At 43.1% G+C, this 22,794-nt stretch overlaps 1 protein-coding gene across 3 annotated transcripts in view; it reads left to right on the top strand.

Annotated features, from left to right (window-relative positions):
- NUP214 (nucleoporin 214) overlaps nucleotides 1-22,794 on the top strand; it is a 91,362-nt gene that overhangs the window by 17,411 nt on the left and 51,157 nt on the right. For all 3 annotated transcript variants that reach the window (XM_055541423.1, XM_055541421.1, XM_055541422.1), the window contains exons 12-24: nucleotides 760-1,219; nucleotides 2,136-2,308; nucleotides 4,927-5,021; nucleotides 8,214-8,300; nucleotides 8,511-8,660; nucleotides 10,343-10,501; nucleotides 12,020-12,123; nucleotides 14,346-14,528; nucleotides 15,761-15,846; nucleotides 15,940-16,023; nucleotides 17,785-18,045; nucleotides 19,077-19,238; nucleotides 21,365-21,464. In XM_055541423.1, the coding sequence (XP_055397398.1) occupies nucleotides 760-1,219; nucleotides 2,136-2,308; nucleotides 4,927-5,021; nucleotides 8,214-8,300; nucleotides 8,511-8,660; nucleotides 10,343-10,501; nucleotides 12,020-12,123; nucleotides 14,346-14,528; nucleotides 15,761-15,846; nucleotides 15,940-16,023; nucleotides 17,785-18,045; nucleotides 19,077-19,238; nucleotides 21,365-21,464 (2,104 nt within the window). The remainder of the gene's footprint in view (nucleotides 1-759; nucleotides 1,220-2,135; nucleotides 2,309-4,926; nucleotides 5,022-8,213; nucleotides 8,301-8,510; nucleotides 8,661-10,342; nucleotides 10,502-12,019; nucleotides 12,124-14,345; nucleotides 14,529-15,760; nucleotides 15,847-15,939; nucleotides 16,024-17,784; nucleotides 18,046-19,076; nucleotides 19,239-21,364; nucleotides 21,465-22,794) is intronic.

Below are 22,794 nucleotides of genomic sequence, written 5' to 3' on the forward strand. Positions count from 1 at the left end.
CCAAGGCATGTGGAGTCTCCCCGGACTAGGGATCCAACCCATTTGCCCTGCACTGGCAGGCAGACTCAACCACTGGACCATCAGAGAATGCCTCAAAAGTTTTTTAAAATCTCAATTTTTATTTAAAAAATAAAACATATTACTGTCATCTGTTGCAGATTTTTTTTCAGTATACCTTTTGGTTGTATGCCTATTTTTGTACTTAGTCAAATCTTTATCTTTTGTGATTTTGGGGGTCACTTTTAGGTTTATCAGGTTGTTAGACACTTGGACTTAATTCACTTTTTGCCGCCTTTGTTTTGAGATATAGTTATATATATCCTTTTGTATATCTCAAAACAAAGGAGATATATCTTTGATTAAACTGGAGTTGTTTTAGTGACTATTGAGAGGCGTAGGTCTGAGTTAAAGTTTTTTCCCGATAATAAAATATTGCAGAATGACTTACTTTTCACTGTGACATCGAGAAGTGTTTTTTCTATATTACTCAAGTTGATGTTTAGGAAGACCTGTTAGTCTAATGTCTTTCTGCATTTTCTTTTTCCTTCAAAGTTTTAGATATCTTGCCATATGGAATGTTTGCTATGGAAAGTTCAACATCAGCTCACATTTCTTCTCCCCACAACTTTGGAATGAGGACCAATTATTTCTGGCTTCCTTCTTCCACCAACCCTTTTCCACTTGCTTCCTGCGATGTGGACCTCCAGTGTCATGGTGTTAACTTGTCTCTTCCCTTTTCCTCCCTGTGTTTCCTTGCAGGAAGTATTCCCACTACCCCCACCTCCCCTCAGGCCCCGCAGAAGCTCGATGTGCCGGCTGCCGCGGTGCCTGCCTCTGTGCTGCCTTCATCACAGGCCGCCCCCACCTCCACCTTCTCTCTGCCGTCAGCTGTGTTCTCCTTTGGTTCTTCATCTTTGAAGTCCTCTGGTTCTGTCCCTGGGGAGGCTCCTCTGAGTTCCAGTGGCTCTGACGGGGCCAAAGCAGCCCTGGTCTCTGGCGCTTCACCCTTCCCTTTTGCTCCTCCTTCTCAAGCCTCCCTCGCGCCCACGCCTGTGGCCTCTCCCATGATGCCCTCAGCTGCTTCATTCTCCTTTGGATCATCGGGTTTTAAGCCTACCCTGGAAAGCACACCAATGCCAAGTGTGTCAGCTCCAAATATGGGAATGAAGCCCACCTTCCCACCGTCAGCTCCTGCAGTCAAGGTCAACCTTAGCGAAAAGTAAGTAACACTTCAAGTTTGACAGGTAGAGATAGCGCTTGTTTTTCACTTACATGTGGGATCTTAGTTCCCTGACCAGGGATCTAAGTTCCCCACATTGGAAGGCAGATTCTTAACCACTGGACCACCAGGGAAGTCCTACGTGTATCTTATTTTTTCACTTCTGTACCTGCTTGTTTTGTTCTCACCACCAGAATATAAACCTTTTGAGAGAAGTATCCCTTATACCTTGTACCCTTTCGCATAATTGCCATTGAGTATAAATACTACCAGCTTCCCCCTCCACTCTTCTGTATCTTCCCTTGTTACTGTGGAGGGGATGCCGGCCGCTGTCATTGTTGATAATAAGTTGTCATGCAGCCGCTTCATTCTGAAGGTTGCCTAGTATTCCATTGTGTAACACTGTGATTTATTTCACTAGTCATCTGATGCTGTATACTTATATTCTTTACAGACATTTGCTCTTTTAGGTGAAACTTACTTCCCCTTCCTAGCAGACCGTCAGCATCCCAGAGATAGTAACCTGCTCTCATCTTCCATTCTCCTTCCCCAGAGATGATCATCCCACGAGTCCTCAGTAATTTCCTTGACAAAGGGAGGGTACTAAACTCTCCAAAGTCCAGTTGAGTCCCACCTTCTTTTTTCACTCAGCCTGATAGGATAGACAGTAAATGTTTTATATCATGGTAAACTTAGTTTTGTCATCATATTAAGTATGTATTTGATATTTTCATTCCAAATAAGCAGATGATGAATGTTTCCATGCAGCCCTCACCTTTTGTAAGAAATAGCTAAACATTTGCACTTCCTAAAGGCAGAAGAGTCTAGGAAGTTACCTTTTGATGATCACTCATTACTGTTGCGAACAATCCCACAGCAGCAGGCTGTTCTGACCCACTCGGGCTGCCGTTTTCAGGTTCACAGCTGCAGCCACCTCGGCTCCTGTTCACAACTCACAGAGCACAGCCTCGATGCTGCCCTTCTCGGCCTCCAAGCCGGCTTCCTCTGGACCTCTCAGCCACCCCGCGCCCCTTTCAGCATCATCCAGTTCCTTGTCATCCAAGTCCTCAGCCACTCCATCAGCATCAGGTATGATTTTAAGCAAACAGCTTCAAAGCTCAGTCCCGAATTCCCAGATTAGCATTTCTCCAAGTTATTTAAAAATCCTAGCCAACATGGCTGGACTGGATTCCTTTTTCTTGCTTCCTGTAACTCACACTGAAGTCCAGTGGCTTTTGTACTCCAGTTTGGAAAGATTCATAATGGCTTCAGTGCTTGTCTCTGTCTTGTGGGGCATTTGTCTTCACGTAGAGCTTGCTCTCCATGCAGGTCAGTCACCAAGCAAGTCTTGAAGACACATAGACGATAAGGAACCTGTGGAGGCTTTCTGCTTATTTCCTCTGGTGACTGTCCTGGATTTTCACACTCAGCCCTACCATAAGCAGATTTTTAAATAAAGATCATGATAATGGTTATATCCAGGTTGAAGTGCATTATACAGCTCAATGAGCAAATGTACCCACCCTGTCTTTTTCTTCTTTCAAACCTCGGAAAGGCTGCATATTATAATCTGAGTATCATTCCTTACCCTGAGAGTCAGCATCATGCACTGTTCCTTTATGTCTTTCTTTCTTTTTTAAATATGAATTTATAGTTTGGTGAGCTTGGATTCTTTTTCTTTTTTTTAAAACAAAGTCTTTTTGGCTGCACTGGGTGTTTGCGCTCTGTGCACGCTCTCTGCAGTGGTGGTGTGCGGGCTTCTCCTCGCGGAGGCGGCTCTCGCTGCAGAGCGCAGGCTCTAGGGCACACGGGCTCCAGCAGTTGCAGCACATGGACTCAGCTGCTCCCCGGCATTTGGAATCTTCCCGAACCAGAAATTGAACTCTTGTCCCCCGCGCTGGCAGGCGGATTCTTAACCACTGTGCCACCAGGGAAGTCCTGTGTCTTTCTTTTTTAATGTAAATTTTTTTCTAAAACATTGGAAAGTTAATCACAGATATCAAACACTTCACCCCTAAGAACTTCAGTGTCTCTCTCCTAAAAACAAGGGCACTCAATACATTATCACACTAAAGAAATTTAACAGTAATTCAGCCTGTAGCCCGATTCACATTTCCAATGTTGTTCCTGTAATGTTCTTATAACTTTGTTTTCCCCCTTTGTTTTTCTAAAAGCCACTCAAGGGTTACACGCTATACTGATTTTGTCTTGTTAGTCTCAAGCAGTCTTTTACCGTTTTTGTCTTCCTCAGCATTAACATTGGTGAGATCAGGCCAGTAGTTTTGTGGACTATCCTTCAATTTGGATTTGAGAGTTTCCACACGGTGAAATTTACATGAAACATTAATACCATTAATAGCAGTAACACTACGTAGTTGATGTGTGTGCCACATCACGTGATTTCCTTTTGTCCTGACATAAGTGACATCATTTTGCTCACAGTTGTGGTGGCGTCTGTCAGATATGTCTCTGTTTTTAAGTTTGTTGTTTGCTCATGCCAGTGATAATACCCAGCCAGACTACTTGCATAGCCATTTGGTGTTTGAGTGTCAGGAATAATTTTATCTTGGTAGATACTGAGCAAGCATTGAGCTGTATAAATTCCTGAAATCCCTCTTAGCTGTTGATCAAGGACTGCCTTGTAGCATTTGTCAAAGTCACCTCATTCTGGGACTTTTCACCAGATTCTGGCAAGTACTTGTCTATGACCTAAAGAATTAACGATCCTTTCGTCTTTTCACATCTCTTTACACTTTAGGGTAGAAGAAATGTACCACACCACACATACACTTTCTCCCTGTCTGCTGCTCACCACCCATATCTCCCTACTGCCATTGCTGTTATTTAATTCTTAATAGTTTGGTGGCTCCTGGATCATTGGATTGTACTTTAGACCCACTGGGGGAGTCCCCTCTCTCACTGTTTAATCTGGTTCTCTTGAGATGAGGCCTGGATACAAGTTTTTGGTATATTTGTTTTTTAAAAGCTCCTGCTGCTAAGTCACTTCAGTTGTGTCTGACTCTGTGCGACCCCATAGACGGCAGCCCACCAGGCTCCCCAGTCCCTGGGATTCTCCAGGCAAGAACACTGGAGTGGGTTGCCATTTCCTTCTCCAATGCATGAAAGTGAAAAGGGAAAGTGAAGTTGCTCAGTTGTGTCCGACCCTCAGCGACCCCATGGACCGCAGCCTTCCAGTTCCTCCGTCCATGGGATTTTCCAGGCAAGAGTACTGGAGTGGGGTGCCATTACTTTCTCTGTTAAAAGCTCCTAGGTGATTCTTATGTGCAACAGACTTGTCCTAGAGGATTCCAGGAGAGTCCCGAAGGCCCTGTGAGTTCTTCCTAGGGATGGGAATTGTTGCTCTCATGGTCTTTAAACTTTGTCCCCAGTTCCCAGAGGTCATCAGGCGCCCCTGTGAGGATTAGGGATGGGCTGAGGGGACTGCCTCCTGGGCCTGCACACCAGTGCACATACCTGTTATCAGAGACACTCCAGTTTACCTGCTTTACAAGGGAGCTTCCTGTTTTAAAATGTTATATGTGTTTTTTAGGTATTTGGAAACCATGGATATCTCTTTTGGTAACCAAGATCATAAATGGAGGCCAGGGACAGTGAAAAACTTATTAGATTTGAGGAAAGGATGTTCGTGGTGGAAGAAATAATGGGAATGAATACTGTTTGTTTTGACTGACCTCTTGTTCTTATAGGGCGAGCTGCTCAGGGCAGTCCAAGTCCGATGCCCTCAATGGTCCAGAAATCACCTAGGATAACCCCTCCAGTGACTAAGTCAGGCTCTCCTCAGGTATGTTTAAACTCAGCCTGCAATACTGTGTTTATTAATTTACTGCCCCAAACATACATGTTTATAAAGTGAGTTTTTTTTTGGTTTTAGAATTCACACCTTTGCAAAAGTATTTCGGACTATGTGATAGGCAGTACCAAAGTGGGAGCTATGAATGTTCGTAATGTCTCATCATAAAAGCCATTTAATGCAACCCTAGAATCTTAGGCTTGTTTTCTCTGCTGATTCCTGAGCTCTGCTGTTCCATTTGTGGAATCCTATTCATGTCTGAAGACTGTAGTTTTTTCTGTCGTTCCCAAAGTAATCAAGAAATCTCCCACTGCCCTCTTTTTTTTCTGCCTTTCCATTACGACTTGGTTTATTTTATTTAATTTTTTACTAACAGAGAGTACACATAGGGGGAAGGAGGATACAGGTGACACATATACACCTGGATGAATTGTCACCAGCTGAGTACACCTTGGTAACCCACACCCAGAACAAGAAACAGACCATACTGGGGTCCCTGAGTCCCCCTCCTGTGAGCCCTTCTAGACATTACCCTTGCCAAAGAGGTCTCACTGTCATGATTTCCAATAGCATAGCTTAGTTTAGCGTGTGAGTACCTTCTGTAAGATGGAATGATTGAGGATGCACTCTTGTATCTGGCTGTTTGGCGCAGTGTCGTGTCTGTGAGGTTCCCGTATCGTCGTTGCTGCCTGGGATTCACTGCGTGGCTCTTACTACAAGTTTCACCCCACCCTTGACGGGCATCTCAGTGGTTTCCAGGTTGAAGTCATTGTGAATCGTGTTGTTATGACCACACCAGTTGATGTCTTTGGGTGAATATGTGTATGCATTTCTAGGAGTGGAATTGTTAGGTCATAGAATATGCATATATTCCTTCTTAGTACATTCCCATTAGGTGTATTTGAGTTCAGCTGCACATCCTCACTCAGAGAAGGCAATGGCACCCCACTCCAGTATTCTTGCCTGGAAAATCCCATGGGCAGAGGAGACTGGTGGGCTGCAGTCCATGGGGTCGCGAAGAGTCGGACACGACTGAGCGACTTCACTTTCACTTTTCACCTAAATGCATTAGAGAAGGAAGTAGCAACCCACTCCAGTGTTCTTGCTTGGAGAATCCCAGGGACGGGGGAGCCTGGTGGGCTGCCATCTCTGGGGTCGCACAGAGTCGGACACGACTGAAGCGACCTAGCAGCAGTAGCAGCAGCAGCACATCCTCACTAGTTTTGTAGTTTACATTTTTTACATTTTTATTTTTAATGTATTTTTATTTACATTTTACATTTTTATTGTTGTTGTATTTTGTGCTTTTAATTAATATTTCACAGATGACTAGTAAAATTGAGCTTTTTTTCATCTGACTATCTTCTTTTCAGTGGTGTCTGTACAAGTCTTTTACCTATTTTTCCATTGGGTTGTTTTTGTTATTGACTTATAAGAGTTCATTCCTAATTGGATATGCATATGCATGTGTAAACACATAAACATATAATACAAATACTTTCTCACTCTCTGAATTGCCTTTACCTTCCCTTGAGGTCTCTTTTGATGACAACTACTTAATTTTAATGTAATTTAATTATTTTTTTAAGATGAGTACTTTTTGTGTTCTGTTTTGAAAATAATTTCCTGTTTCAAGGTCAAAAAGATATTTTCCTAAAAGTTTTATTATTTTACTTTTCATATTAGATCTACAGTCTATCATCTCAGTTTATTTTTATAGTTTAAAGAGAATTTTCTGTCCATTTCCCGCTTGATTATTTGAGTGCCCTCAGAACAGGAGTCGTATCTTTTCCTCTGTCTCTCTCCCAGTCTGCTTCCTTCCCTGCCTCAGCACATTTCACAGGAAATGCCCAGTTTACAGCTGTAGCTTTTGGCATAATACGTGACACATGGCATTTATTAAATAAAGCTGTTCTACTGAATGTTTATGCAATCTAAAAACTCTTCTATATGTTCACTGGTGTAGGTAACAAATCACTTGAAGGTCCTCTCAAGTTATAACATCTCTAAAGCAGAATTCTTTTTTTTTTTTTTCCATTATTTATTTATTTGGTTGTGCTGGGTCTTAGTTGCAGCATGTGAACTCTTAAGTTGGGGCTTGTGGGATCTAACTCCCTGACCAGGGATCAAACCCAGGTCCCCTGCAGTGGGAGCACAGAGTCTTAACCGCTGGACCACCAAGGAAGTCCCAAAGCAGAATTCTTGATGTGTATTCCCAGGAACCTGTCCTTGTTCTGGGAGTCCCATCTCGAAAAGCACTGACCTGGCAGTGTGCTCCAGCCCCTGATGCGGCGTCATCCTGGATCCCTCTCTGTAATAGCGCCTGCCCTGGTCCACGCTAGCAGAGGTCTTGCCAGCTCTGCTCTGTGGTGTGTTATTTGTCATAAATCCACATCTCTGTCCCTGCTGATATCGAATTTCAGGCCATTATCATCTACCCTCAGTAGCCTCCTGACCACTCTGTTTCTTCACCTGCCTGTCACTGTCATCCATGCTCTGTTGAATAGCAGGAGGACTCTTCTAATATCATAAAACAAAGAATAGTTTCAACTCTCCTAAAACTCCACTAGTAGTTTTCCAACACAGAATAAAATCCAGACTCTTTGGTATAGTCTTCCATGACCTCCCTCTGCCTGCCCCCAACTCCCTCCCTGACTTCATGTGCCTACATTCACTTTTGCCCCGAACTTGCCAAAGTCTTTTCTGCACTTGCTTTTCTTGCTGTCTGGAGGTGCTTACCTAAACTTGCCATAGCTTTCTCCCTTACTTCATATCTCAGTGCAGAGACAGTGCTCAGTGAAGGCTTTTGGGCCATCTCATTTGAAGCAGTGTTTTCACTTTTATTCTCTCTATATGTTCCTGTTCATTTTTTTCACGTCACTTGCTGTAATTACTTAAGACTTGTTTACTTCTTATTATGTCTTGTCCCAGTGGAAGGTGAGTTCCGTGAGAGTAGGGACCTTATCTGCCTTGTTTACCTCCATCTCCACTGTCTAGAACATGCGTTATACCAAGAAGGTACCCAGCAAATACAGGTTCAAAAGACTGAATGGTGAAACGGTAACGGTATTGTGAGGTGCTGCACCTATGGCAGACACTGAGCCACCTACTCCAGGAAGCCATTGCTTGTAACATCTTGCTTGGGGTGTGGGATGCATTTTTAAACTTTGCCTTTCATTTCAGCCAAAATCACTTCAGCCTCCTGTTACAGAAAAGCAGGGACATCAGTGGAAAGAGTCAGATCCTGTGATGGCTGGAATTGGGGAGGAGGTAAATTTGTTCCTGCAGATTTTTTCCAGAAATAGCTCTGATAGTGAGACTTGAATGGCTCTGGGTGCTGACTCCTGTGTGACTGTTTTATTCTGGCATTGAGCCTTCGTGTGTCCTGGGAGTCTCTGCTATTATTAGTGGGCCCGGAAGCCGTGACAGGGCTGCCACGCCATTCAGACTGAGTCGTCTCCTCATTTGTGGCCTTGACAGATCGCTCACTTTCAAAAGGAGCTGGAAGAGTTGAAAGCCCGAACGTCGAAAGCCTGTTTCCAGGTGGGCACATCTGAGGAGATGAAGATGCTGCGAACAGAATCAGATGACCTACATGCCTTTCTCTTGGAGATTAAAGAGACCACAGAGGTTTGTGTTTTTGATGCTCTTCCTAAGTTAAACATTGTCATCCTGATACTCCATGGGCATATATATTTTCTCTCTTAAAGGACACTGGTAGTGTTTTTTATGTGGATGAGTGGCTCACCCAGGAATGCCTGACTTCAAACCCTCCCTTTTGTTTTAGTCGCTAAGTTGTGTCCGACTCTTTGTGACCCTATCGACCGTAGCCCGCCAGGCTCTTTGGTCCATGGGATTTCCCATGGATACTGAACAGTAAACTATGTGACATTGTGCAAGTTATTCTAATAGCTCTATGTTTTATTTTTTTCATGTGGAAAATGGAATAATAAGTACTTTGTATCCCATTGGCACAAGGCATTCCATTAAAGTTTATTATAGTTGTTAGTTTAGTTTAGGCATATTTGAAAATTTACTAGCTTTTTTTCTTGATATAAAAGCAAACTTTAATGAAGATGTTGTGGGTCATTTACAGGAGAAAACTTACTGTCTTTTATAGTCAATTGTTAGGTTATAAAGTGTTAAGTTTAAGAAAAAAGCGGGATACTCAAGAGCATACACAATATAAAAATAACAAATGTTTGCTGTTCACTGTATTATTTACTGTGTTACTTTTTTTTTTGGCTGCGCAGGGTCTTAGCTGTGGCATGTGGGATCTAGTTCTCCAACCAGGGATCAAACCCAGGCCCCAGCATTGAGAGCTCTTAGCCACTAGACCACCAGAGGAGACCCCTGTGTTTCTATTATTACTCTTTACTATGTGCCAGGCTCTCAATATTATCTCAATGAATCTTCACAGCTTTTCTGTGTGGTAGGCACTGTTCTTTCTGTTTTGCAAGAACAGGAAACCTAGGCTTAGAGAGATGAAGTGTTTCCCCAGAATCACCCAGTTACTGAGTGATGGTGCCCGGATCCCGAATCAGACTGCCTGACTCCAGAGTTCCTGCCTTAAATATCGCGCTTGGAAATAGGAAAGTTCTCAAGGGTGGGGGAGGGGTAAATTGGGAATTTGGGATTAAGAGATACACACTCTATATATCAAATAGATGGACCACAAGGACCTACCATATAGCACAGGGACCTGTATTCAATATCTTGTATTAATAATAACCCATAATGGAAAAAAATCTGAAAAAGAATTATATGTGTGTGTATATATGTATGTAAAACTGAATCACTTTGCTGTACATTTGAAACATTTTAAATCAACTATACTTCAATAAAAATTTTAAAAGTTAAAAAAAGAGGAGAATTCTCCAAGGTTTCAGCAGTGATCATCTTTATTTATTTATTTATTCTTTATTTTTCGACTCCACCCTGCAACATGCAGGATCTTAGTTCCCTGACCAGGGATTGAACCCACACCCTTGGCAGTGAAAACACCAAGCCCTTCCTTACCACTGAACTGCCAGAGAAATCCCAGTGGTCATCTTTAGACGGAAGGATTACCAGATTTTTATTTTTATTTCCTGAGTTTCTGATCATTAAAGTTGTATTTTTTTTTAATGAGAAAAAAAAAAAAAAAAAAAAAGAATGTTAGTATCTTTCTTTCCAAGCAGTGAAATCAGTTTTGGCTCTGTTCAGATGTTCATCTTGTTAAATATTTGAGAAGCACCACCTTGATCTAGCAAGAAAGGTTTATTTCTCAGAAATACCACTTTTGTATCAGCCCGTCCCTGTACCTTTTCTAGTCTCTTCATGGAGATATAAGTACCCTGAAGACAACTTTACTGGAGGGCTTTGCTGGTGTCGAAGAAGCCAGAGAACAGAATGAGAGGAACCGTGACTCCGCGTATCTGCACTTGCTCTACAAGAGGCCACTGGACCCCAGGAGTGAAGCTCAACTCCAGGTAGGAGAACCTCACCGGAGCTGCCGAAAACAGACACCTAGACGGGCACGCTCCTCTGGAAGGTCTGGGTTTGCAGGACTGCCTGGACAAAGTTGTTCATTTCCTCTGAGTGCTAACCCACTTCATATATACCTCCTTGACTGTAACAAAGAAAACAGAACTTTCCCCCTTGAGGTTTTTTGGATCAACAAAAACATAATTTTTAATTAAATCTTAAGCTTGGTAGAAAGTAGCTGTTGAAAAAGATATATTTAGAAATCAAATCAGGAATAATAATAATCATTAATGTAACAGCTATTTATTGGCCTTAAAAGAAAAGGTGTTGTTTTCCTCGTAAAGAAGGTTGGGAGAGCATTCAGAAGAAACAGCATGAGTTCATGCAGAGATACGGTCACATTTGAAGTGTCCACAGTAAAGGGCCTTCCTGTAGTCACAGAGTACCGAGTTGAAATTTGTGTTTGATGCTAAGGTTACTGCTGCTTCCTAGAATCAGCCTGACTCTCTTTTAAGTGACATTGTCATCTTCAGTTAGGGCACATACCCTTGTCCAAGAATAATTTTGAAAATACAGTTAAACACAATAAGATCTTGGTACAGATGTAAAAGTATTTCCTGGTGTATAGCACTTCATCTTCATTTGTATACACATTTAATGTAATGCTTCATTTTCATTAGTGGAATGCTCTATTTTATTTATTTATTTATTTATTACCAATTATTTATTTATTTATTTTTAATTTTTGAGAGTTAAGTTATGGTGCCGTAAAGGATAACACTAGATCAGAATTTAAAGAAAGTTATTGAAGGCCTAAAATGAATTAATAGGTAAGACTTTTAATAATGGTAAATTCCATTTCTAGTACTGATACTATTCTTTGTTTTTGAGAAATGACTTTTCCCCCACTGGTGAGATGACTTATGTGTTCTATTCTGTGAATAGATAGGTGCAGAATTATTTTCAGTGCTGTTTTGTAGGATAATTTTGTCTGTATTACAGTTAATTTCATGGGTGGGAGAGCAAAATTTAAATAGGTGTACTGTTGGAGTAGCAGAGTACAATGGAAAATTCCTAGGCCATGTGGAGCTACTTTACAAGAGCTGAAAAATGAGAACTAAGCCAGAACATCGGTTCCCTAGAGGCCCTGGGCTGACACACCCTTTCTGTTTCCCTTTTCTTAACACTATCTCTCTGTCACGCACTTTAAAAGTTGGGTTTCTCTAACATTCTAATGATTATTTGTTGTTATTTAGTCACTAAGTTGTGTCTGACTCTTTTGTGACCCCATGGACTGTAGCCCACCAGACTCATCTGTCCATGGGATTTTCCAGGCAAGAATGATAGAGTGGGTTGCCATTTCCTTCTCCATCTAATGATTATATTAAAACGTGTTATGTTGTCCTTATTCCTTGTGGTTCTCAGTGTAAAAAGACTTCAAAGTCATTTAAACTGTTTTGAGACACAATCCTGCAAACTACTAGAAAACCGAGTCATTTTGCCATTTCACTTTTTTCTTGTAGGAAATTCGGCGCCTTCATCAGTATGTGAAATTTGCTGTCCAAGATGTGAATGATGTTCTAGACTTGGAGTGGGATCGGCATCTGGAACAAAAGAAAAAACAAAAGTGAGCGAGATCTCTCACCCACTATCTTGATAGTGCTGTGGCCTTTTAAAAAGATCATCTAAGAGGGTTTCTGAAAACCCTACACAGGTTCTTTCTCTTTGACACAGTCGTTATACATCAAGAAATTCTATGGAATAATAACATTGTTCACAGTAATACATAAAATAATTTACAGCACGGTTAATGAGAGTGAAAAATTGGATTCAGCCTAGTTATGCAAAAGTTAAGAGTAGCTAAATTTGACCACATTTTTCTCTTAAACAAAATACTGTGTAACCGTTGAATCTCATATTCTCAAAAAAAACATGTTAAATATCTTTTCTGAGAAGGCAATGGCACCCCACTCCAGTACTCTTGCCTGGAAAATCCCATGGGCAGAGGAGCCTGGTAGGCTGCCATCCATGGGGTCTTGAAGAGTCGGACACGACTGAGGGACTTCACTTTCACTTTTCACCTTCATGCATTGGAGAAGGAAATGGCAGCCCACTCCAGTGCTCTTGCCTGGAGAGTCCCAGGGACGGGGGAGCCTGGTGGGCTGCCGTCTGTGGAGTCGCGCAGAGTCGGACACGACTGAAGTGACTTAGCGACATACAAAATATATAATTGTGTAACTGTAATTATTAGGTATAGCATATAAAAAATGAAAAAGTTAAGACATGAAGTCATACTAGATGACCTCAGTGTGGAAGTCTAATGTAAAAAAAGGCTGGTAATAAATCTATCAGAATACTCACTTAGAGCTGCAAGATGGGATTCAGAGGGGTTTTTCTTTTACACTTTCCTGTATATTCCAGATTTTCTTTTGAAGGAAACATTGCTAATTAGTTTGGATAACTAAAAGGGTGAGAGGAATGACAACAGATAGAGGAAAACCTTCTCTTGTGATCTTCTGTCCATGGATGTTTGGTTTGATGCCTTGTGTTTTCCAGAAGGAATAGAATGCAATACATTGTGAAAGCAATAAGGTGATGTGAAAAACAGGTCAGCCCTCCAAATGCTAGATTTCTGAAACACCTACACTTGATCAGTGTGATTAGCCTTGTAAGGAAATAAATCAGGAAACGATCTGTTTATTTGTTTACAAAACTGTGAGGTCACAGACTTAAGTAGGCAGCCTGAGTGTTGTGTCAGGGGCAGGGGTAGAATGTGTTTAAAATCCAGTAAACAGAATTTAATACATGATATTGTACAGTGTGGAGAAAGGCTTTGTGCCTAACCTGAGGAACCTCAGAGCCTAGATGTGGTAAGACAGAGTGAAAATTGATCTTCCCGACACTGGCAGGGGCAGGTTTTGTGGCCTGGAGCCCTTGTCCCTGGGGTCAGCTGGCCCCCTTTAGAAGAGGTTTTAGAGTGCACTCCCCTGTTGCCAAATTCATGTTCCTCCCCAAGTGAGAGAATGGCTTGACCTGACAGCATGAACGTTCTGCTTGGCTTGACAGTTGGAATACTGTTGTCTAATTAATACGTTGACTTTTTAAAAAGTGCATAAGGCTAACAAGAAAAGCCAGGCTTTCTTCTCCTTTAAACAACCCCATTCATTTTCTATTAATACTTAATGTGCCTTTTGTAAGTTTCCTTTCTGCAGAGTTCTGATTCTTAAATCTATACGGTTTGCTAGAACGTCTCTCTTTTAGACCCTTCTCTAAATATTATCTGGAACCCCACTGAAATGCCTTTTAAAAATGTATGTTGAGCTAATGACCTTGTAACCAGAAAGAAAGGGACCATTGTCCTTTTCTCCTTTTAATTCTTTTGGGTGGGGGACCCCCTGCTGCCAAGTCATGTGCTATCCTCTCTCTCTTGACGGCACTCTGAAGATAAGCTTTTTTTTTTTTAATTAATGAGTTTGTTTTTGGCTGTGCTGGGTCTTCACTGCTGCATGCAGGCTGTCTCTAGTTGTGGACAGTGGGAGCGACTTTCCAGTTGTGCTCAGCTTCTTACTGAGGTGGCGCCTCTTGTTACGCAGCACACGTTTCGTTGCTCCATGGCATGTGGAATCTTCCCGGACCAGGGATCGAACCCTTGTCTCCTGCATTGGCCGGTGGATTCTAAACGACTGGCCCACCAAAAAAGTCCCTCTTAGTAACTTCTTGATGTTTCTTTCCCACTAGTGGTTCTTCATTTTATTATTTTCACTGTTACAGTCCTTTTTTTTTCTTTCCAGTGGAAATTTCTTTTATTTGAACCATTCTCATACGTTCTTTCCTCCTTGCTCTAAACAGGCGCCTGCTTGTGCCAGAACGAGAGACACTGTTTAATACTCTTGCCAACAACCGGGAAATCATCAACCAACAGAGGAAGAGGCTGAACCACCTGGTGGATAGTCTCCAGCAGCTCCGACTTTACAACCAGACCTCCCAGTGGAGCCTTCCCTTGGATGCTCCCTCCCAGAGCACCACACACAGGTGTGCAGGAGAACACGTCTGTTAATGCCGCGTGCGCTCAGTAAATGAGGTGGGATGAGCGAATAAATACACAGAGCAAAGTGGACTAGTCGTCGAGTAGTTTAGATGTGGGTTTGAAAGTGACTCTGCTGTCTTTCACCTGCGTGATCGTGGTCAGATTCCTCACCCTCTCTGATCCTTTTTCCCTTTGCCAAAAAGTGGGGCTAACAATAGCCTTCTCAAGTAGCTCAATGGTAAAGAATACCTCTGCCAATGCAGGAGACGCAGGTTCGATCCCTGAGTCAGGAAGATTCCTTGAAAAAGGAAATGGCACCCCACTCCAGTATTCTTGCCTGGACAGTCCCATGGGCAGAGGAGCCTGGCAGGCTACAGTCTGTGGGGTCGCAAAAGAGCTGGGCACGACTGAGCACACGTGCACTCAGGGAACTAACAATCTGCACCTCATGGGGTTACTGAAGGGTTTAAGTCTTTAAAGCACCTAGTAGTGTGCCTTGGAGAAGGCGATGGCACCCCACTCCAGTACTCTTGCCTGGAAAATCCCACGGACGGAAGAGCCTGGTAGGCTGCAGTCCATGGGGTTGCTAGGAGTCAGACATGACTGAGCGACTTCACTTTCACTTTTCACTTTCATGCACTGGAGAAGGAAATGGCAGCCCACTCCAGTGTTCTTGCCTGGAGAATCCCAGGGACGGGGGAGCCTGGTGGGCTGCCGTCTATGGGGCTGCACAGAGTCGGACACGACTGAAGCGATGCAGCAGCAGCAGCAGCAGTAGTGTGCCTGATGGAACAGGCCCTTGATAGATAATAGCTGGTACTGTAGTCATAGCATTATTGTTTAATTGAAAATTAGCTGTCAGGATTAGGTTGATCAACTTGTCTGGAAACTCAGATTTGTCATTTTGCAAGTGTGGAGATTTCAGACCCTGCTTAGACAGTTTACCCCTGAAGTTACCAAAGTGGTCACTGCCTTTAGTCTAAATGTATAGATTTTAATTGCCCTTCCTTCTAGAGCCCTGTCGGGGTTGTGTTTGCTCTGGGGTGGGATGTGATAGTGAGACTGTGATCATCTTCCCTTTGGGTTAATTCATTGTTTGGTCAGATTTTCCATTCCCATTTCAGGACGCTCTCATCTCTTGCCTTTGTATTTAGGAGGATAATGTGCCATCGCCATTACCATGAGTCCCAATTTCTCAGGTCATAGTTGGTTCATACGTAACATTGTCCTCTTTCAGTTTTGACAGTGACCTCGAAAGCCTGCGCAATGCTTTGTTGAAAACGACTCTAGAGGCTCACCCCAAACCATTGCCTAAAGTACCAGGTAAGTGCATTCTCCCCAGTCTTTAAACTCTGTTCTCTTTCTGACCTTAAAAACCAAGTTTTAAGCATTTACGGGTTCACGAATTTCTTGCAGCTAAACTGTCCCCTGTGAAACAGGCACAACTGAGAAATTTCTTGGCCAAGAGGAAGACCCCACCAGTGAGATCCACTGCTCCAGGTAGAGGAACCCGGTCCTGAATTTTTAAGATAAACTGTATAGTACATTGTGTGGGAGTAGGATGGGGTTTGTGTGTGTGTCTGTACGTGTTTTTCTTTGGTTCTTAATGGGAGATAGAGGAAGTGTCTCCAGAATCTGTCATCCATCTGAATATGGGATTAAGAAGAAGCTTATACATAGTCAACTCGAGGTGGTTGTTTTGGCTTTTACACTGTGTTTTCCATAGTCCTCAGGTTCTGTGGCAGTGATTGCCAAAGATTTGGGTGGAAGCTGAACTGGTTCCACGGGTCCTAGCCTTCGCTTTAGCTAGAAAAGCTTTACTTTTCTGATTCATGTCGGATTTTGAGTAAGGCTGCATTTGAAAAAAGACATGCTCAGTAGGCACGCGTGCCTAGTGGTACTCTAATGAGAAATGCAGACATAGGACATGCAGGTGCTGGTAGTTATGAATGGACTTGCTAAGGGACTGTGCTGCACACTGACTTGCCTCAGAACGCTTTGGTGCAGTGCTGTCCAGTAGAACTTCCTGCAGTGGTTGTGATGTTGGATCAGTACTGCCCAATACAGCAGCTCACCGGTAGCCATTGGGTACTTTAAGGGGGATGGTACAACTTAGAGTTCAAATTTTTCATTTGTTTTTCATCTAAATAACCACATATGGCTGCTGGCTACCAAATTGACATTGCAGCCTAGCAGTAGCCCTAGTACGTTTTTTTAATTAAAAAAATTCTTTTGGCTATGGCTGCCAGGGAAGTCCCCATGCGTGGTTTTCACTTGTAATTGTTTATATTACATTTGAAAAAAGTGAACCCATTAGTTGCTCAGTTGTGTTTGACTCTTTGCGCCCCCATGAACTATATAGCTGACCAGGCTCCTCTAACCATGGAATTCTCCAGGCAAGAATACTGGAGTGGGTAGCCATTTCCTTCTCTAGGGGATCTTCCTGACCCAGGGATCGAACCTGGGTCTCCTGCATTGCAGGCATATTCTTTACTGTGAGTCACCAGGGAAGCCCATGTTACACTCACATTATGATACGTAAAATCTTGTAGAGTGATGCGTCTGTCCGTAGGGCAGATAAGTCAGTAAGTATTAGCAATACTTTTAAATAACTTGAGGAGGAGAGAGGGCTGTTTTTTGCTTGGTTTTGGTGTTTCCAGTACACAGACAGTTACATGACTTCTGAAATTCATGGTAGAAAGTAACATGGCATAAAGCCTTGCCCTATAGTTTATGGAAGGAGCAAAACAGGGAAAGTGAGAATCGATTTTAGTGATTTTTTTTTTTTAACTAATTGTCTCATTCAAAAGAAGCATTGGATTTACCTGGCATTGTTTGAGACCCTCGGAACTGAGGATGTGATGTCTTCTCCGGTTTGTATTAGGCCTGTTCTTAGACGTTTGTTGTTGGAAGGCAGGGACACCAGTGTGACTGCCTGTTCACTCTGCTGTGGGAGTTGGTTGCTTTTCTGAGGTGGCGTTGTTGCCCGTGAACTTTCTGCTTTTACACCAGTGTGCATCCTGTCTCCCACCTCACATTTTTTTGCCTAACAGTCAAAATGTTCTTGTCCTATACAGCTCAGTTTTGCAAAACCCATTTGAGCAAAGACTATCTTTGTTCACGTTCAACTGCAGCTGCTTCCACTTAAAATAAGTAATAATTAAGTCGCTTTACAAATTGGCTATTTCTCTAGCGACAGTGAAAATTACATAGCTTTTGGACTCGAATTGTCTCAGTTGTCTTTTGTTTTGGGCTCTGTAGCCAGCCTGTCTCGGTCAGCCTTCCTGTCTCAGAGGTATTATGAAGACTTGGATGAAGCCAGCTCAACGTCATCCATTTCCCAGTCTCTGGAGAGTGAAGACACGCGGACACCCTGTAAGGATGACGGCGCAGTGGTCCAGGCCCCCCGGCACGCTCCCGTGGTTCGAACACCTTCCATCCAGCCCAGTCTCTTGCCCCAGGCAACTCCTTTTGCTAAATCTCACCTGATTCATGGTTCGCAGGGTATGATGGGAACTTCAAGTAAGTAAACAGTGGGACCAGAAACAATCTTTTCCCTAAGAGGTTCCTAACTCATGAAGGAACTGTGGCTGGGTTTTATTACTAGCACATGCAGAAGTTGTGGGTTCTAGCCCATTTCTGCTGCTGCTGCTAAGTCGCTTCAGTCGTGTCCGACTCTCTGTGACCCCATAGACAGCAGCCCACCAGGCTCCCCTGTCCCTGGGATTCTCCAGGCAAGAACACTGGAGTGGGTTGCCATTTCCTTCTCCAATGCATGAAAGTGAAAAGTGAAACTGAAGTCGCTCAGTCATGTCCGACTCTTCGCAACCCCATGGACTGCAGCCCACCAGGCTCTTCTGTCCATGGGATTTTCCAGGCAAGAGTACTGGAGTGGGGTGCCATTGCCTTCTCCGCCATTTCTGCTAATCTTTTAGAAATTACGGACAGAGTCAAGAGATGTGTTCCCCTTGAAAGTGGTTGGTGGGACGCTGTGAGGAAGAGGAGGCGCTGCAAGGCTCACGCTGTTGCCCCTTTACGTGGAAGACAGTGTGTGCCTTTCTGACCTCGGCTCATTTCAGCTTGAAGCCATGTCCTGTCTCAGGGCTCACCAGCCATGGTGCTCATTATCTCTGGTGGCTTGCTGATGGGACCTATGTTGGGCTGTTAGATCTTCAGCTCAGAGTGTCAGGACTTTGTACTGAAGTGACTCCTAAGTAGACCAACCTAGGCATGAGGTACTAGAATGGAGAGATTTGTGAGAGGAGAGCTAACCATTCATGGCTCTGTATGGGCATGGAAGTTATATCTCACTCAGTGTCAGAGGAAATGATCATGTAACATATTTTCTCCAGTAGAAGTGGGCAGACAGTGTACAGCATCTTTGAAAGATAAAAGTGCCAACCTGTCAGTTTGCCAGTATTTTCTGTTAATGCTTAAGGATTTTAAATCTTCGCATTTTTCCTGCAACCTAACATGCAGAATTTACCATTTTAATTTTTGTGTGTGCTTCTGTTCTGACCCACTGTCTCACTTAACTTTACTTTTTCCCTCAGTGTCTACACCTGCTAGCAAAATTATTCCCCAAGGAGCTGATAGCACCATGCTTGCAACAAAAACCGTGAAGCATGGCGCACCTGGCCCTTCGCACCCCATCTCCGCCCCGCAGGCGGCCGCCGCAGCAGCACTGAGACGGCAGATGGCCAGTCAGGCGCCAGGTAAGAGCAGCGGTGCAGGGGCTGATGCTGAGCTGTCTGAGCCACAGGCCAGGACACGGGGGCCAAGAAACGGCGGGCCCTTCGCTGCCTTTCAGAAAAGAGGACTGATGTGACAGCCCTCGCCTTTGCGGGGAGGTTCTGAGAGGGCAGCGGCTCAGTTGGAAACTTGCCCTTAAAGGGCTGTATAAGATCTACCATGTTCAGTTAAGTTCATTTGCATCATTTCTTTTTAGATTCAACACAAGGATTCATCCCTATTTTTGAATAATGTCTGCTTTGAGCCCCAGAATTAATCTTTGCTGTTAGATCACCTAATGATGTTAGAGTTGTCTCGTAGTATTTTAAGGCTCCGAGCCACCCTTTGCAATGAGTGTACGTGTGCCCATTTTGCTTTTGAGTAATGCCCGGTTTGGAGAGGCGAAGGTCACCAACCAATATGTAACAAAGCCCAGACTCCAACCCTGTGTTCTTTGTACTGAAGTACAGCTTTTTCTTAAGATTGTAGTTTTAACCTGGAAACGTGAAGCTCTAAGGAGCTAATCAGCTCTTGCATTTTGCCAGTGGTGTGTGGCTGTCCATAATCTTCTACATTAAGATTTCTAGGTAATTTGCCTTGGAACTTCCGTTAGTCAGTTTTTACAAGCCAGTGCTTCTCAGCCAGAGGCTTTTTTACTCTGCCTGCTTCCCCTCCAACAGTTGGCAGTGTTGCTGGCCTGTAGTGGGTTGAGGCCAGTAATGCTGCAAAGAAACTCCCAAAAGCACAAGAGAACCCTACAACAAAGGATTATCCATCCCCAAAACGTCAGTAGTGCCAAGAGTGAGAAACTTGGCTATAAATCATATTTTTGTTTTAGCTGAATGAAGTTTTTTAGTTTTATAACATATGCCAATTTACACTAAAATTTTAAAAAATGGAAAAGACATGGTGGTTTGATTTAGCCAAAAATAGTTGCCATTAGATGATAATAGATCTCTAGGGAAAGTTCAGATTAAAACCCTTACTAAGACATCTCAAATAGATATGAAAGAGCAAAAACAAGAGAACTTTTTAAGGTACTTTTGAGCATTCTGAAAAATATAAGAAACCCTTGATGTTGTAAATATTAGTTGGACCAAGCAGAATCTTAGCATTGTACTGAACAGATCCTAAATCAAGCTGATTGATTATTTATCAACTTCAAGTCTATCAGGATTTAGGATTAGTCCATTCTCAGCAGGAGGTGGTGTGATCTCTATTATCATTTCAGAAGACATTATTCAAAAACAGGTTTCGAAGGTGTGGGCACCTGTGAGTGTTAAGGATGAAGTATGTGCAGTCATAAGCAGGGCATCCCTGGTGACTCCTGAAGGAGGGGGTGAAGTGAGCTGCCATAGAGCCACCATCCTACCTGGGCTACAAGGTCAACCGTGCCCCACAGTAGTTGGAGAAGATCCAGAAGCTTTGCTTAGGCCTTCTTAATAGTTATTTATAACATGTCATAAAGTCCTGGGCTACAGTTTTAAATTATAAGACACATACAAAAAAAGGTATGAAAGCTGATAAGCCTAAGATAAGTAGGTGTCAAATCAGTCCCTGTTACCATTCCTTAATTCAGGCCTTCTTGGCCTCCTCCTCCATTCTGGTTCAAGCTGCATTTTTTATATTTTATTCACTGTGTCTGTCTCACTAAAGCATGAACTTCTTTAAAGAAGAAACTATATTTTAGACATTTTTTGTATTCCCAGCACCTAACAGAGTCTGACAGTAATAAGCTCATGTGAAAGAGTGGTTGAATGAATGAATGCACGGTGAAGGCAGAAACACTGGTAATCCTCTAGCTTTTTCTGCCCTTTTCTAGAACAAGCCAACAATATGGCAAGTATGTCAGCTCTGCTCTGTAAAAGCTGGCTGGTGAATTCCTTTTTTCTGAACTAGTACATTTGATTAAATTGCACAAGCTTCATTGAATAATCTTTATGAAGGGCGTAGGCCAGGTGTTCCATTGAACTCAGTGCTGCAGAACTACCTAAATTTCCTTTATATAATAAGTTTGTGTTCTGCTTGTGTCCTAGTTATTCATTAGACCTGGCTAGAATTTTGATCCTGTATTGCAATTAACGTGCCTTTCTCTTCTCTGTTTAAATAGCTGTCAGTACATTGACTGAATCAACTTTGAAGAATGTCCCTCAAGTGGTAAATGTGCAGGAATTGAAGAATAATGCTACAGCCCCCTCTGCAACAGTGGGGTATGTTACTGCTTCATTCGAGTGTTTAAGCCAATGAATTATTCTGCAGTAGCGTAGAACTGCCTGCAGGGAGCAGCAGTGCTCTTGTCCCAGTGTGACTTTTTCCTGCCGAACTTCAGGTTATAAGAGGAGCGGAATGGACAGCTAATCTCAGGCACACAATTGGGTTTTCAGGAAATTGTCCTCTCCAACTGGCAGTAACAGTTGCCTCATAAACTTTCAAAGTCTTGGTGTTACATACTCAGTGTGCCATTTGCCGTATGTAAGTCTGCATGTGGTACACGTTACAGTTATTAAGTCAGGTAAGGTGGAGGGTTTGATTTATTTTTTTAAATACTCTTGGGGCTCCTGAGTTGACACTTCAACTCTAACGCAGACTATTGATTCTAAAAACCCAATGATGGTCTCTCCTCCCTTCCTTCCCCTCTCCAGGCATTCATGTTTTTTCAAGTTTCTCATGTTGTTTGTATGAAAAAGCAGTGGTTTAAAAGGCAGAAGCTCTGTTTGGAGACTTCCAGTTTCTCCCCATGCCACATCTAAGAGCTGGATCATTGCTGCCAGAACTGACTTTTAAGTGTGAATCTGTGTTTAGATTTCAAGGCATTGACTCCCTCCCACTGGTGTGGGCGGCGCGGTTCATAGAACATGCCCGTGTCTTGTTGCTCCCAAGTATTTTGTAGCCAGGAGCTGGGCAGTGTGGCTCGGGGAAGAGTTGAGGGCTGTATCCTCAGTTTGAATGTAGAGATCGTGAGGACCAGGGTCATTCAGGGAGTTAGTGTCTGGTGCCTGTGACTAGTCCAACTGCAAGAAGAACAGCCACTAACCCTGTGTTTTTTCCAGTTCACATTAGCCCTCTCCTCCCCCACCCCAGGTCTGCTCACTGTTCTGTTTTGGCTTTATCAAGTGGCCCTACTTCACTAGTCCACTGGCCTTCTCTCTTTTCCACATTGGCCCATTTATCAACACTGCCAGGAATTGCTTAGTTATCTCAGGGCCATACTAACAGCCAAAAGCAAGCCTAGCTTTCCTATCTTATAGTGACCTTGAAGCTTTGGTATGCTGTTTAGACCAAGATGGCATTTGTGGTTGTTGTGAACTTCTCAAGGGAAAGAACTGTGCATTAGAGTTTGGGAATTATAGCCAGATTCCTAGTGTAGGGTAGGCAAGGAAAAGCCACCGCAAGGCAGAATCTTACATAAGACAGGAAAAGCCAGCTTAATGGTGAAAGAAACATGGTCTGGTATTTCTGGAATATTTTAGCTGTTCTCACAATATGTGAGAAGCACCTCTTGATGATTTCCTTTATCTTATCTCAGGCTGTGTTTTCCTC

Source organism: Bubalus kerabau, chromosome 11, assembly GCF_029407905.1.
Source record: "Bubalus kerabau isolate K-KA32 ecotype Philippines breed swamp buffalo chromosome 11, PCC_UOA_SB_1v2, whole genome shotgun sequence".
Classification (NCBI taxonomy): domain Eukaryota; kingdom Metazoa; phylum Chordata; class Mammalia; order Artiodactyla; family Bovidae; genus Bubalus; species Bubalus kerabau.